General features: G+C 35.3%; 1 protein-coding gene and 1 long non-coding RNA gene across 12 annotated transcripts; both read left to right on the top strand.

The window, feature by feature from the left end:
* The first annotated feature begins 828 nt into the window (after positions 1-828).
* On the top strand, positions 829-6406 carry SIEL (ARM repeat superfamily protein). Its single transcript, XM_078996069.1, has 9 exons — positions 829-1560; positions 1631-1711; positions 2894-3127; positions 3255-3446; positions 3529-3669; positions 3757-3846; positions 3929-4416; positions 4923-5926; positions 6062-6406. The coding sequence occupies exons 1-8, from the start codon at positions 883-885 to the stop codon at positions 5698-5700; spliced, it is 2682 nt and encodes an 893-aa protein (XP_078852195.1). The 5' UTR covers positions 829-882; the 3' UTR covers positions 5701-5926; positions 6062-6406.
* Positions 6407-12123: 5717 nt separating this feature from the next.
* On the top strand, positions 12124-16272 carry LOC145047729 (uncharacterized). Of its 11 annotated transcripts, XR_013682372.1 has the most exons (8): positions 12124-12683; positions 13851-13907; positions 14636-14743; positions 14832-15042; positions 15172-15240; positions 15309-15374; positions 15465-15556; positions 15802-16187. It is a non-coding gene; the product is annotated as an uncharacterized LOC145047729 (long non-coding RNA). The 11 variants fall into 11 exon arrangements; XR_013682367.1 differs by lacking the exon at positions 14636-14743 and having other exon boundaries at positions 14832-14898; positions 15802-16272; XR_013682368.1 differs by lacking the exon at positions 14636-14743 and having other exon boundaries at positions 14832-14898; positions 15461-15556; positions 15802-16272.
* The last annotated feature ends 565 nt before the right edge of the window (positions 16273-16837 follow it).

The following is a 16837-nucleotide window of genomic DNA, read 5'->3' as shown; positions in this document are numbered from 1 at the left end:
AAGTGGGTGTGAACCCACACGTGAGTTTTCTATGTGGCATACGTATGACACACTAACCCGTCGGTGAACACCGCCATTAGAATCGGTGGTTTGGGTGTGGAGTGACTTGTAGTGGTGGTGAAGAAGGAACAAGACAGAGCCTTCTGATTGGTTCATTCATTTTCCCTCATATTTTCTCTTATTCTCTCTCCTCCTTTTTATTCGACTATCAACTCACTGGTAAACATCATTTTCACAATACAGTGGGTGTAATGGTTTGACCAATCACCAAAGCCTAAGGCTTTTGGAGTTTTGGTGAGTACTGGTGTAATGGTTTGACCAATCACCAAAGCCTAACGCCTTGTTCCCGAGTTCTACTTAAGGAGAGAAATAGGAGGATACGGAGGCAAAGTAAGGGGTGTCGAAGGAAAATCATGTTCCCGAGTTTCATTAATGGAAGGAAAGTGAGGGGAGGGGAAGGATTTTGGAGTCAAATTTTCCTTCCAAAATTTCCTCCCAAATTGGGCGGATTTGGGAAGAAAGTGAGGGGAAGGAAAATTTTATGTTTTATTTTCTTTTTCCTCCTAACTCGGGAACACAAAAACTTAAAATTTTCCTTCCATTTCCTTTCGTTTCCTTCGAACTCGGGAACACGGAATAATGAATATTTTCCTTAATTTTCCTTTCTTTCCGTCATAATTTTCCTTCACTTTCTTTTAATGAATTTACAAAAAAAAACTCGGTAACAAAGCGTAAGGCTTTTGGAGTTTTGGTGAGTACTTACGTGTGTTTCTGCCAGCGGGGCATTTGTGTAATTTTGTAAATTTCTTATATCAAACCAAACATGAATCAATACCCTTTGCGTTGCAGAGCTTCCTGGGGCTTAACCAAGACTCCATCGACATGGAGCAAAAGCTTCTCTCGAATTTCGAACAAATTTGCAAAAACCAAACAAAAATATCTCTAAAATCCTTCTCTATCGCTAGAACTCTCCTTGTAAATCCCTCAACCTCCGATCAGACAATCTCTTCCATCCTCCAAAACCTAGAAACTCTATCAACAGCAGTAGCAGCATCAAACCATCAATTCTACCATCTCCATGTCATCACCCTCCTCTGTGAAATCTCCATCGTACGCCGCCATTTCTCCCCCCGCATCACCACCACACTCCACTCTCTTTCCCTTCACTGCCCCAACATTACCCCACGTGCCGCCGGACTTGCACTCTCTACCTCTGTTTCCATATATCTTGCTTCCGCGTCCAACTTGGTTTCCGCGTTTTCAGAGGGGACCGAGGGATTGTTTTTATCTCTCTGCTTCAGTTCGTGTGTGCCTGTGCGTCAAAGGCTGCTATCGGATGTGGAGCTATTTAATGTCCGGCCGTCGCTTCTGCTCACGGTGTTGACAGGGTTCACTAAGGATCCGTTTCCTTACGTGAGGAAGGCTGCTTTGGATGGTTTGATTGGGTTGTGCAAGTGCATTGTCGTTGAAGATCGTGGTATGATTGAAGGATGTTACCTTCGTGCTGTTGAGCTCTTGTTTGATACTGAGGAATGCGTGAGATGCTCAGCTGTTCATATGGTAATGTAATGACTGTTTCTGTTTATTGAATTGATTCTGCAAATGGATTTTAATCATTTTGGTGTGGCAGGTAAGTGAATGGGGGAAATTTCTAGTGGCAAATAGTGAGGGCAAAAGCAAAAGAGATTGGTCAGATGCATTGTATGTACAGGTATCAATGAAACCTTATCATTTATAATTTAGATACAATCCCAAGAGGGATACACGATTCCCAAGTTTTGATTCTTGACATCATAAAATTTCATATCAAGAATTTAAGATTATCATATATTAGAAACAAAAAAATCACTCATGAAAACTTACTTTAAAGGCTTGACTCATTTTCTGTCCTTAGCTTTAGCTGAAACCATAAACACATCACTGGTTTTCATTCTTGAACTCATAGATTTTCTCCTATTTGACTGACTGTTTTATGTTAAAAGTTGTTTAAAGGCATCTTATTGCCTTTTTGGCTAGCCATGTTTTCACTCTGAATTGGATGTAATGGTTGCCACATGCATATATGAAGGTGATGAATCACCAATACTCTATGTTGGATGATAACAATTACATTTCTAACCTTCTACCTTCTTTTGTGTTCTAAAGCTCATAATAATTAAAATACAACCAATAAATCTACTCACAAAGCATGCCTTTCAGTTCGGATATAACATCAAGAAGCTTAATTCAAGGTATTCTATTATTATTCTGAAAACAGAGGGTGTTACATTTCCAGAGTGTATGATTTAGCTTCTTTCTAATCTTGAAAAAGACTTCAAGTTCTATTTACAAATTGAATTTAAAAAGCATATATGACCTAGAGAAATTAATCTTCTTGTTTATCTATATATTTTTATGGACAAAGGGGGCCCACTGTATTTACTTGCATTCTGATCTGTAATACCAATATTGATTTTGATCACTTATTCTTTTCAACCTTTTTGACATGTGAGATAGCATATGACCTTTTCTAGCTCTATACAAACGCTTTATGTCTACAAAAACCACAAAAAAAAAACAATAACTTGAAGGGCTAAATGCAAGAAATAGCAACATACTTTTTATTTATTTGAGCATTATATCATTCTACTTCCATTTATTTCTATAACAACATTCTACTTTCAATCTTTTTCTTGTTAAAGCATTACACTTCCAATTCTTTTTTCTTCTCATTAGCACATTATACTCTACAAAAGTTACCTAGTTATAGCAGTGAAAGTAATTGCTATAACTGGATAAAAATTTCAAAGTAACAATGTTGTAATAACAAGAAATGGAAGCAGGATGCCTTAATAAACAATCTTACGATCTTATCCCATTTTCTCATCATCTTTTACATCAAATGTATCTGCAGCTGTGTTCAATGGTGAGGGACATGAGTATGAATGTCAAAATTGAAGCTTTTAATGCTCTTGGGAAGTTAGGAATGACATCTGAGTATATTCTGATGCAAACCCTCTCCAAGAAAGTCTTGCCAATCACCAAAGAAAAGACATTACATGGTCAACTCTCAAGAAAGCATTCCAATTTACCAGCTTCAAGTGCTGCTGGAGCTTTTATACATGGATTGGAGGATGAATTCCATGAGGTAACTCTATTATTTGTGTATTAAAGCATCCTACTTTCATTTTATCTCTTTCATGAGGTAATTGCAATAGGAAGAAATGAAAGTACATTGCTATTTCTTGCATTACATGAATCTGCCTTGTTTGAAGGTAAGAAGCTGTGCGTGTTATTCCATGAGGATGCCTGCTATTCTTTCTGCTGACTTTGCTACTGGAGCCTTAGGTTTGTTAATGGATGTGCTGAATGATGATTCAGTTGTTGTAAGATTACAAGCTCTTGAAACCATGCATCATATGGCTGTTTATGGCCATTTAAAAGTGCAAGAAATGCACATGCACATGGTAAGTTTCTTATTAATCCAATTAAACATGTTTTAACTTTTTAATTACATTGAATTAAACTATTAATTGTTTAATTTTACAGTTCCTTGGTGCTCTAATCGACATGAACTCATCAATAAGATTAACAGCAAGAAAAGTACTTCGATTAACTAAACTCCATGATCTGATTCTGTTTAAACTAGTTGTTGATAGCCTCATACAGAGTCTAGAGAAATATCCACAAGTGAGTTTCATGTAAAGTTTTCCATATTCTTTTTTTTCAAAAGATATTGGTAAAGAATGTGTGATGTTGACTATGATTTTGACTCAGGATGAGATGGATGTTCTTTCTCTTGTATTTGATATTGGCAGAAATCACGGAACTTTTGCTATCAGCATCATTAAAGAATTCTTTCCAGAGGTTGAGAATTTAGTTTTTTTTTCTTACAACCTGTTTGTTATATATTTTTATCTCAAAACTGATATAAAGTATAAATCTTTAGGTGGACCCTTCTTCTGAATGCAATTGGGATTTTAATAATTCAAAAACTGCTGCACACCTTGTATTGGCCATATCTATTCCACTTTCCCATGGAAAGCAACAACAGTTGGATTTGGATAGCATTCCATCGATAATATATTCTTATGCTGTTACAATTCTTGGAAGAATTTCTAGAAGCTTGACTGGAGTGATGAATCAGGACACACTTTTGGCTTATTTATCACATTGTAGTAGATCAAGTGGACCCCACCCTATAGAGTTGATGAAAGGGGAAGACAAGATGGTTGAAGATGATGTGGCAACAAAGATTGATACTCAAATAACATGTCCTGTCAGTGTCAGATTAGACATGGTGCATAATAATAGTGATGGTGATTCTGAAACACTTGATAATGCAGATAATTATATAAAGTTTATCTTTGCTAATGTTGTACAAATATGGCCTTTGATGAAGTTTGGATGCATACAAGAAGTGCTTACAACACTAAGGTTAGTTTATTTATTATAATTTATAAGCTGCAATTTTTCCACTTTTGGTTCCTATGCTGTGTCAGTTATTTTGGAATCTTTTTTCCTTTTTGATCCATAATTCACTGTTTCATAACACATTTAGTCCCTGGCTCATAACCAAGGTTAAGTTTATGAAAACTGAAAATGACCATTTTACCCTTGACCTCTCTGTTTTCATTAAAGTAACAGCTGGGTTGCTAACTTATTAAGACGAAACGTGGACTAAAATTTTTCAGAAGTCTGAACTGTGAAGTAGGTATAAAACGAGTAAAGGATTCTTTTTTGGAGTAAAACATATGAAAATGACCATTTTGCCATTTGCCTTCTTCATCTTCTCTGTTTTTCATTAATTTATAAAGCTGGGCTGTTGACTTGACAAAAAGATTCCTTTTTGGACCATATAAAAAGAATCGATATAGTCCAGGGACCAAAAGTGTAAATTACTATACGATGATACCCATTTTAATTATATCCAATTCATGCAGGAGTTGGAAGGAAGAACTAGCAGCATTTATCACTGATCCATCATGTCAATCCAATTCTCGTTTAACATTTACTTCACAATATCTTGATGTGGTGAAACTACTTTCAAAAGCATGGTGTCATGTCATGTGCCCAATGGACTTAATATGTAAAGAATCAGGAAACTTGGGGTACATTTTGCAAAAACTGGAAAGTAGACTCCGAGAATTACAACACAGGTTCGTCGGGTTGAGTAAAGAAGAGGAGCTACATATCCAGGAGCTTACACATGTCGCCTCTACACTAAAATCGTCTATATTCGATGAATCTGCAATAAAAAAACTAGAGTTTTTTTCCTTAAAAGAAATTATATTCCAGAAAAACATAAAATACATGGATGCAGAAGTTGATGTTGGGGACAAATACAATGATTGGTTAAATCCGATTCCCTTTGTGGCTGGACTACCTGTTGGAATACCATTAAAGATTAGGTTACATAATGTACCAATTGAGACTAAGTTATGGGTAAAAATGACAATGTATGAGAAGTTGAGGGAGTATGTGTATGTTGATTTGAAACAATTTGAAGGTTGTGAGAAGGTGAGAGAATTTACGTTTATGCCCCCGTTCCGTAGAACCCCGAAAGTGAATTGTTTTGTGTTGAGGGTATGTGTAGGCATGGAATGTTTGTCTGAGAAGGAGGTTGATGGTTTTAGAGGGCATGGTGGGCCCACACATGAACTTGTTTATCTTTGCAAGGAAAAAGAGGTGTTTCTTTCTATGGTGGGTAAAAAATGTTAAAGGTGGCGAGACATGACAAGACATAACAAATTTAATAGAACACTGAACAGAACAGGTTGTACTGTGTTTGATATGCAAGACAAACCCAAAAAGGTGGAACAATGTCGATTTGTTGTCTATGGAAAAGACGTGAATGCCCTTCTCATCCTTATTGAAAATAGCCCTCGGATGAATCTTGAAAGCAAGTGAAGCATTTTGTTGGCCTCAAGGTTTCAGTTATTCTCTGGTATGTTTTCTTTACTCAAACTTTAAATAGACATATTTTTGTTATTTAATGTTGGCACAAGACCATCTACAACCCTATTCTAATTTTTTTTAAGATATTCATAAATACCGTTTTTATTTACGGGCTTTTTACAAGATTTAATTGGAAAGATGGTGCGTGGATGCGCATGACAAAGATGAAGGTTTTCAGGGCTATGAGCGCTCAAAGCCACTTAACTCACGAAGAAGTTGGTGATGAAAATGACTTCGAAAGATAACATGGAAACCGGTTCAAAATTCCTTTTCATTAGCTCTTGAAACAACAAGTACCCATGAATACTTTGAAATTACAATTTTGTCCTTACCTTTTACCTTATTCCTTATGGATGGCCCACTGCCATCAAGTAAGTCTCCTTGTTTCCACAAAGTCTTTGTGTATCTATTAAAGCATGCAACTCGTCATCATTGTTAATAAAATAACTATAATGCACTTTTGTATTTATTTATTTTTAATTAATTTATTATTTAAAAAAAGACCAATGCAATCCACTCCCTATATGGAAAGTACCTTTCTCTCTGTCTCTCTCTAACATCCCTCAATGCTCCGCGAATATTAATGCTTGCCAACCTAAAAGTTCACCGTTGCCGCCCACCTGATGGACATTGGATAGTTTTGACAGGATGAAACTGTTAACAATTTATCCCAAACCACATATGAATCATTTCAGACCTCCAAATCATAAAGTTCCTAATGGTCTTTTAGACTGACAAATCATAAAGACTAGCATTTTTTTTTCTTGAGAATATGCCAGAGAGATTTAATCTCATGATCCGTCGTATAGATATTTAGGGAAAATTTGGCAAATCACTATAAACCCATCAGCGACTCACATGAGCGATTGAGCATATGCATAAACAAACCATAAAGCGTTTAGATTCAATATGATGAAATAAACACTAGTTGATACAATGGAAAGAACACCAATATGATGTTATAAATTTTAAAGAATAGTATAATATCTTCCTGTGCCTTCTCATTGATAAGAGGAGAATATTTATACAATTAGAGGTAATCCCAATAAACTAGGAATGGGATAAATACTATGTTTATAGATAAATACAAATAATATATTTCACTAACAACCTCCCTCGGTTGGAGTTGGAGTAGGAGGTGACCCGAATGCTCAAACTGGATCTGAAGTCGAGAAAAAGTTGTCAAGGAAGACATTTGGTGAATATATCTGCATATTGGAAGGCGGATGGAACATGTAGTACACAGAGATGTCCGAGGGCAACCTTTTCACAGACAAAGTGAATATCCATTTCAATGTGTTTAGTCTGTTGATGTTGAACTGGGTTTCCGGCGAGGTACATAGCTGAAATATTATCTCAATAAACAAAAGTTGCATGTTTTAGAGGGGTGTGAAGTTCGAGTAACAAGTTTCGTAACCAACATGTTTCAGCAACTACATTTGTAACACCATGGTACTCGGCATCGGCGCTTGAGCGTGAGATAGTATGTTGACGCGTTGCAGACCATGAGATTGGATTATCTCCTAGGAAGATACAATATCCAGATGTGGATCGACGGGTGTCAGGGCAGCCTCCCCAATCGACGATCGTGTATGCGATGAGCTGAGATGGTTGTAAAGGGTATAAATGAAGCCCAAGGTCAAGAGTGTCTTTTAGGTAGCGTAAAATGCGTTTAAGAGCATTATAGTGTGGTTCGCGGGGAGCATGCATATACAGAAAAATTTGGTGTATGCCATAAGCAATGTCCGGGCTTGAAAAGTAAGGTATTGAAGAGCCCCATCTATGCTTCGATAGGTTGTAGGGTCAGTTAGAAGAGAGTCGATGTTGGCACTTAATTTGGAGTTTGTGTCGACTAGGGTGGCAACACGCTTGCATGTAGACACGTTGGTTCGATGTAGAATTTCTTCCATGTATTTGTGTTGTGTTAGGAACATGCTGGTGTTGGTGCGTTTGACGAAGATACCTAAAAAATAGGATAGAGGACCAAGGTCTGTCATGTCAAACTCGCATTTGAGGGCGCTAATAAGCTCATCTTTGAGATTCTCGGTGGAGGTGGTGAGAACAATGTCATCCACATAAAGAAGTAAGTAAGCTAAGTCGTGACCATGTCGCAAGATGAAAAGGGAGTTGTCACTTTTGCTGCGTGTAAAACCAAGATGAAAAAGATGCTCAGCAAATCGTTGGTACCATGCCCATGGGGCTAGCTTTAAACCGTATAGAGCTTTTCGAAGTCGGCATACGTGATCTGGATAGTAAGAATTATAAAATCTCGGTGGTTGGTGCATGTAAACAGTCTCTTGAAGGTTCCCATGGAGGAAAGCGTATTTGACGTCTAGCTGATGAATAGGCCAATTGTAACTCATTCCAAGACTAAGGACCGTACGGATTGTGGCAGGTTTAACCACGGGGCTGAAGGTTTCAGCACACTCGATTCCTGTAATTTATGAATTTCCATTTACAACAAGTTGGGCTTTATATCTTTCAAGGGTGCCGTTAGAATGAAACTTGTGACGAAATATCCAATGGCAACGAATAATGTTTGCATCAAGAGGACGCAACACCAAGTCCCAAGTATTTTGTTTAAGTAATGCGTTATACTCAGTATTCATGGCATTATTCCGATTTTGATCACTTAGAGCAGCCTTATGGTTGGATGGGATTGGAGAAATATAAGGATTTTGAGAGTGGAGAGAGAAAAAGTTGTTTTGGTTTGACAATGCCACTCTTTGAATGAGTTTGCATAAGGTGATTAGAGACTGATGATGTGGGGATTGAAGTGGTGGAAAGAGGAAGCAAGAGGGGTGGAATGGTCTATTCAACAGGTGTGGGTTCACGAACTGGTGAAGGTGGGTTGTGTTGAGTAACCGAGGGTAAGTTAGTAGCAGTGGATGGTGGGGTAGTTGGGTTGTCGTTTCGAGGGAACGAAGATTGGGGGGGGGGGGGATTACAAAGTGTGGAGTAATATATGGTATATGGGGAGGGTGGTATGTTGATAATGAAGTCATAGGAAGAAGGAAAATATTTATGTAGTGATGAGAAAGGGAATGTGTTTTCGTCAAAAGTGACATGTCGGGAGATTATAGATTGGTTTGTGGAGAGCGAGTGACATATGTAGCCTCGGTGATTAGAGGGGTAGCCAAGAAAAACACAAGGAATGGATCGAGGTGCCAGTTTATGAGGGGTAGTTGAGGAGATGTCTGGGTAACAGAGACACCCGAAGGTTCGAAGATGTGTATAAGATGGTATCCGATTATATAAAAGTTCGGTTGGAGTTTTGTTACAGATGGTGGTAGTGGGCAAAATGTTAAGAAGGTAAGTAGCAAGAGCAAGAGCATAATTCCAATATGACGGAGGAAGAGATGCTTGAATGAGGTTGGTACAAATCATATTGTTTATGGTACAAATAATTCTTTCGGCTTTACCATTTTCAGGTGAAGTGTAAGGACATGAAAACTGGGATTGCATGCCTTGTGTAGCACATAAGTGATGAAAGGAGGAGTTATTAAACTCATGACCATTATCACATTGAAGGGTTTTGATTTTATGGTCACATTGAAGGGTTTTGATTTTCTTATGAAATTGAGTTTGAATTAAGTTGTGGAATTGTGAAAAGATAGAGAAAACTTGTGATTTTGTTTTGAGAGGAAAGATCCAAATAAAATGAGAAAAATCATCAAGACGAACAAGATAATATTTATGTCCTAATTTCGATGCAACGGGTGATGTCCACAAATCAGCATGGATAATATCAAATATATAATAAGTAGTAGACCGAGATACATAAAATCGTAAACAAGAATGTTTGCCCAAAGCACAAGCATTACGAGACATAGATTACTATGATTAATTGTAAACATTTTTATAGTTTATTTCTATACGCACCTCAAATTACTTGTTGTTCTTCTCCTATACGAATAAATCAGTTAAAATTTGAAATTGATATGATAGGTAGTAGTGATCATAATAGATTAGAGATATCTTTGTTAAGAGTGTTGCTTTTGCATAATACAAATCTTTTTAATTTGATTGAAATAAACTTATTTTCAGGCGATGTTTTTTTTTTTAGCTTTATTATTATTATTATTATTATTATTATTATTATTATTATTATTATTATTATGTTTTTAATTATTTGTATTCTAGAAAAATATTTTTATATATATAGTTGTATTTTTATTTTTTGTTCCGACTATGTCTATGTTATTTTTTTGTCCGGGCTCTAAATATGTTACTTTTTGTTCGTACAATTAGTATTATTTTTTTCATTTGGAGAATCTTTGTATTATTTTTTTTGTTCGGATAAGACCGGAGGGTATGGGAGAGAAGTTTCCCCTTACTTTTTGTGGGCCATACCCCATTTCCCTCACATTTCTTTCCTTTACCTAAAACCCAAGGAGTGGGTGAGAAGTCATTCTCTCACTTTTTTTTTTAAATAAGTTTTTTTTTTTTTTTTTATGATTTATAATTTTTAAATTAATACTAAACATGAAATTTAATTAAAAATAAAAAAGTATTTCATTAATTAAAATAAAACTTACATTAAACCTAAAATTTAAAAAACTAGAAAATTAAAAAAAAAAAACACAAACTAAAAATCAAACAAACCAACAACGACTTACGAGAAATATTTTTTCATAATTTTTTCCCTCTTGTTCATCACGAGATCGAGAGCCGGTCCTGAGAGATGATCGATGTTTTCCATCAAAAACTTCATATCCTCCATTTCTTGTCTCTCCGCCCGCTCCTTTTGCCTTGTTTCTTCTTTTTCTTTGTCGAAAGCCAAACATCCGCATTTCGTCAATGTTCACGCTGAAATCAGATGCACCCGAAGAAGTCCCTTTTCCCTTTCTCTTCGCTTTGTCCCTACCCATTGGGTGAACAATTTTCTTGTAGCTCGAGTTCGTCATCCTGATTTAAATCTAGACCGACCCGAGCATCGGAGGAGGTTGTGTAACCACTGGAGCCCGTTTTCGTTCGCTTTGATTGTTGGACTCCAAAAATAAAATTTTGCTCGTATTTTTTCCACCTAGGACATCGAACCAATAATTTCCAACAATCGTGCCACTTGAATGGTTTTCCGACTTCTTCAAGGTGAAACTGCAAAATTTCTTGAAGTATTTGTTCGTCCTATTGGCCGCTTTTCCGTTGGGTTTTTAGGTTGTTGTACAACCCATTTATTTTTAAAACCCCCTTTGCTATTTCTCGAAACTTCGAATTTAGTTGATGTTTCGTACGGTAGTCGTCATCTTTTTGTAGCTCCTCTCGAAACCGTTCTAAAATGCGAAACCAAAAATGGTCTCCCGGTTGTACGTTTCCTTGAATCGAATCTTCAGAAATGCCAGCCCAAGATTTGACCAAAACTAGCTCTTCATGCATGCAGTCGGCTTTTGTCTTCCCGGTTAAGGGAAACCCTTGCGCACTTGTTTTTTCCCTTTACGTCTTTTGTGGGGGTGGTGTGGGTTCCGTTTCGGGAACCATCTTTTCTTCTTCCGAGTCATCCAACTCGTTGACAAGTTGGTGGGTTTGAGTTTGAGTTTGGGTTTGAGGTTGAGGTTGATTTGACGATTGTTGATCCGGAAACACAACAAAGTTTGAAAACATTTGCGACGAAACATTTGGAACTTGCATCGGGTAATATTGTCCAACATTTTGGTTGCATCGGGTAATATTGTCCAACATTTTGGTGATGAATCGATAGCAAAAATGTTTCGAGAAAGGATGTTTATACTCGAACCATGACTTTTTTTTTCCTTCGATCAGAAGGTGGGATTTGATTGTTGAGATTTTTTTTTTTTTTTTTTTTTTTTTTGAGAAGAAAGTGGAGAGAGTAGAGGATTTGTGTGAATTTTGTTTGATGGTAAATAGTTGTGTATTTATAAGTGTGTAAAAAAAATTTAAAAAAACAAAAAATAAAGGATTTAAATCCATTTAGCCGTTGCAACCCCAAAAAATATTATTATTATTATTTTTACCGTTGAATAACGATTGAATTTTTTTAAAAAAAAATAAAGACTTTAAGAGCCATTTATATAAATGATCTTTAACTTTAGGACCATTTATGTAAATTACCTTTTGTCATTATGCTCCTTAGCTACAGTGAATTAGGTGTTCTTTTGGCAAAAATAATCCTTTGTTTATGGATATCTTTACACTTGGTTTTGGTTTTTATTATGGGGCATTCGTAATTCTTATGTCATTTTGTGTATTCTTCATGGATACATGTTGTTCCACCAGGACGACTTTCTGACAGATTCCATACGTGGCTTGCTCTATTTTTTTTCTTCTTCATCTCAGTTCCACCGCCAATTTAAACCGATAGACATTAGATTGGTCTCGATCGATCAGTCGGTGTACTCTCCATCGTTGTTTTTATTTTTAGGTTGTCGGTTTTCTAGGCAACGGGAAGGTTGAAATCGCACGCCAAGGAAGCGCTAACACATCCACACAACCTGTTACCCCGATTTTCCTCCACCTGAAGTTATCGTAGCGTCGACTAAGCTGAAAACGTATTATCAATAGGTTCATCTCTCTTTAAGACCCGCCGTGTTGGGCATCTGCGACAGAGATAGTGAGGTCGGCTGCGGTACTGCTGCTCTGCCGCGTACGCCGCCTCTGATGTCCACTATCAATGTTCCACCGCCCTTCTTGGTCACGACTTACGATATGGTGGATGATCCTGCTACCGATAAGGTTCTTCCCTTGCGCTACGAATAACAGCTTCATCGTCCGGGACCCTCCTGAGTTCGGTAAGGACCTTTTTCCCAAACACCTCAAGCATAATAACTTCTCCAGTTTTTTTTCGCCAGCTTAACACTTATGTATCATCATGTTTCCCTCTCTATTGAATTTCCAGTTCCTGTTGACATGATTCTCTGTTTGCTCTTGTATTTGATTGGTTATGTGCGTAATTGCGTTAAATGACTACATGTTAACAGATTTGTGAACTTGAATAACTTTTCATGTATGATGATCCGCTAGGTTAAGAGTTAAATTTTTTAGGGAAAGAAAGACCAACTTTTCATCTTCTGATTGCCTGGAAATATGTAGACTGTAGAGTTGTGAAAGATCTTATTACTGAGTATTTCTAAGTGTATAAAGTAATACCAGAAAACAGAGTATCATTACTATGTAACATCAATGCTTATCTTTGTAATTGGGCAAACAGATACCACCAAGAGGGTATCCTCATCCTAATAATGTGAGGTTTCAGGAAACACAAATCATGAAATGTAAAAGCCTATTTTCAGATTCATCTTTGTGGTTGTTAGATTACATTCTCGAGCATCAGTTATGCACTTATGGTGTCTATGTTGGATTTTCAGTGAATCTTCTAGGTTGAATTAGTTTGAAGTTGTCACTTTCCATTCCAATCAGAAAGTGACTTCTTGGTCTTTTTTCTCATACCATAATCAGAAAAGGCACTCGATCCTTTTTGGTTACCTTTTTATTAGTTGGAATCATATCTGTATAAAGCAATAGCAGCTCTAAAACATCACATTAATGATATTTACCTTCTTATTTCCTTTTTCAAGATATACACGAAAAGAGAGGGGTAAATTAGGGAAATTTTTAAAAAAGTACCATATTTTTTTGATGACATGAGAAAAAGTAAATTTTTTTTATTGGCAAACGAATTCATAGATATCCAATATACCATGTGGGATGGTATTGAGTAATCCTGTTATTTAGAAGAAAATTGGTTTTTATAGGGCAAGTATGGAAAATGTGAATCGTGTGGAATGTATGTTGTGTATACTAAGAATTCAATGCATAAAATAGTAAGAAAGTATGAGATTGTGAACCTAAAGTAAACAGTAGGACATAGAAGACAGGGGTAGGTTAGAGAATAATAAAATGTGTTAATAGTTATGTGATGATATGATAAAAGTTTAAGTTTTTATTGTGCCCAACAGATTCACGAATATCTCATATGGCACATCGGACAGTAAGTATAAATCAACGGTATGAAGGTATGCAACAACTTATTTTATCAGAGGGGTATGTGTGGGAAGTTTAACCTGTAGGAAGTGATAAAAAATTACAAAAAAAAATCACCAAGACTGTTGAAATACCTAACAGGATGACCAATCTTTTAAATTGTAAACTTTTTCATACTGAACGACAACAAAAAAAGGTTATAAAAAAAATTTCACGTATTCAATGAAATGGAAGAAGTGACATACTAAAGACACTGGCAAATCATAAAAGAAAAAAAAATAGCATATTAAACGGATGTTATATAAATATTTCTGTAATGGAATTGGTATGATAAGAAAAACAGGGGTAAATTAGGAAAGAAAAAAAATTTAGACCTATCGGCCTGGTATGTAGACCACATAGTGAAGCCGATTGAAAGAATGGGACACAAAACACAGGGACAAATCTGGGGATCATCCAAAATTGGAAGGAAGAAATGATTTATTACTTATTACATGTTGAACCTAAACAAAACAGTAGGTTACAAATGACAGGGGTAAATAGGGAAATAAATAAAAAATAGCACATTTATGTGATGATTTGGCAGAAGGTTAGATACTTTTTTCTAGCATACGGATTCACAGATATCCCATATGGCACATTATACAGAAAAAGGGTAATATTGTAAGTTGCAGTAAAATTGCTTCGAGAGGGGCATATATGGAGAGTTGTGTTATAATAGGGATAAATCTTGAGGGAATGAAAAGATTGACTTTTGCAGTAAAACACTGGCTCAAAATCATTTTGGAGTTGGATTATCTGTTTTGACTTTTGCAGCACTTGGTTGTGGGATTTCAATTGATTTTTGAGTAATGACAATCTGCAAAATGTCAGTTGACTATTTTATTTTTCAAACACAAATTTTACTTCGTAGTTTTTCTTACTCATTAGATTAAATCACCCTACCGACTTTTCAGGTTACTTGGTGTTGTTGAGGCTTCGTTCATTACTCTTACAGCTCCGTTTATTGACAACAATACCAGCGTAACTCACGCTCCATTTTTTTAACCAATCACCCATTATTTGTACATATGACGGAAATACCCCGATATTCAAATAACATTTTTTTACAAAGAACAGTATCGTTGGGAATCTTTTACGTGTGCATACCAACAGGAGTTGCCCTAGGTTACGTTTATGGTGGATGAGTATATATATATATATATATATATATATATATTTTACCTAATTTTAATTATACTAAAAAAGTGTAAATAAACAGTGAAAATAATTTTATTTATTTATTTTCATGTTTAGGTTGGAGATGAATTTAGGTGGAGTTTAGTGACATGATTTTGATGTTGCCTTCTGCTACGCAAGTGAAAGGTATTTTTTTTTTAAAATATAATATATTTTTAATCATTTGGTTTTACTAATAAAATTTGAAAATACAGGTTTTTCTCCACCAGTGATGAAATAATCATTGACAACTCGAGAGACAAATGATATAGAAATTGAAGGTGCTCCATATTAGTTTTTGTATTTTATTTATTTATTAATATACATTTCTTTTAATAATTATTTGATAAATTTTTTTTATATCAAGATAGTTATTACAACAATGGCCCCTTCAAAGAAGCATAGTGGCAATTCGGCATTTTCTAGAAAATCAATATTATAACACAATACACATGAGACTGAGGTATGGAAACCATGGATGTAAGGTAGATTTTTGTTAATACCTTTACTCTGAATTCAGCTTTCTGAATATTAGTATTAGATTTTGTTTCACCTATTTGCGTACTAGATCTCATGTTATTTATTCTGTCTCTGCACCTTTAGGATAGCTCATGTAAACCTTCATATTCTATTAGTCATATTAACTTATTTAAGTTCCATATTCTGTAACTGAATTTCTGAGATATGCTTTTTTGTTTTGATTTTCAGGATCACTGGAGACCACCAGTTATGTTCTTCTGATAAACACTGTGTTCTAATCAAAGCTTTGAGGAACACTTTGTGCAAATCATACAAGCAATTGAAGAAGAAAAGATTCAGAAATAAAGTTAATTCAATCTTTGGAAGTCATATTTATCCACAAACATTATCAGGAAATGACTATAGTTGCACACACAGTAACTATAGTTGCACACACAGTAACAACTTCCGACCCCCGCAATGCGGGGGGAATGCATCTAGTTTAAATTAAAGAGGACACTTCATATATCAATGTCCTTACTCATAATGAATTGAAATGAATTGATCTTAGTAATAGCTATTGTTATTTGATAATTAACACGGAATATACCTCCATTATGTTTTAGTTTGGACCATCTTTTTGTTATTTTTTATATGTTATTTTTTTTAGACAATATCTATGTTACTTTTTTCTAAATTATCCATAAGTTTTTTTTTTCATTTCGATTATCTCTATGTTATTTTTTTTCTTCCAGACTAACAATGTATTATTTTTTCGTTCGGACTAACCGTGTATTTTTTTTGTTCTATTATTATAAAGTATCGACATACCATAGACCATTTCAATTATTATTGTTTTTATCTTTTATCATTTATTTAAAATTCTAAGAATTATTATCTTCGTCTTAATAATTTTGTTGATTCGACACAAATGATTAATGTCATCGTGTTTTCAAACATGATATCCATTAGTTTATCTAATTTTGTTAATAGCAATGACTTTAATACTAAGGACATTTATGTAACTTATCTTTAATTTTAGGGGCAATTTATATATATTACCTTTTGTCGATAGATTTTCTTAATAATGGTGATATAAATCTTTATATATCCAACTTCCTTAGTGATGGTGATATAACTCTTCATATATCAACGTACTTAGTAATGATGATATGATTCTTACGGGTCATTTATATAAATTACCTCGATAGATGTTCTTAATAATGGTGATATAAATCTTTATATATCCAACTTCCTTAGTGATGGTAATAACCAAATTATTGTA

This window comes from Lactuca saligna, chromosome 5, assembly GCF_052625555.1.
Source record: "Lactuca saligna cultivar CGN05327 chromosome 5, ASM5262555v1, whole genome shotgun sequence".
Taxonomy (NCBI): Eukaryota; Viridiplantae; Streptophyta; class Magnoliopsida; order Asterales; family Asteraceae; genus Lactuca; species Lactuca saligna.
Note: the sequence above shows the minus strand (reverse complement) of the source record. Positions and strands in the feature narration are given on the sequence as shown.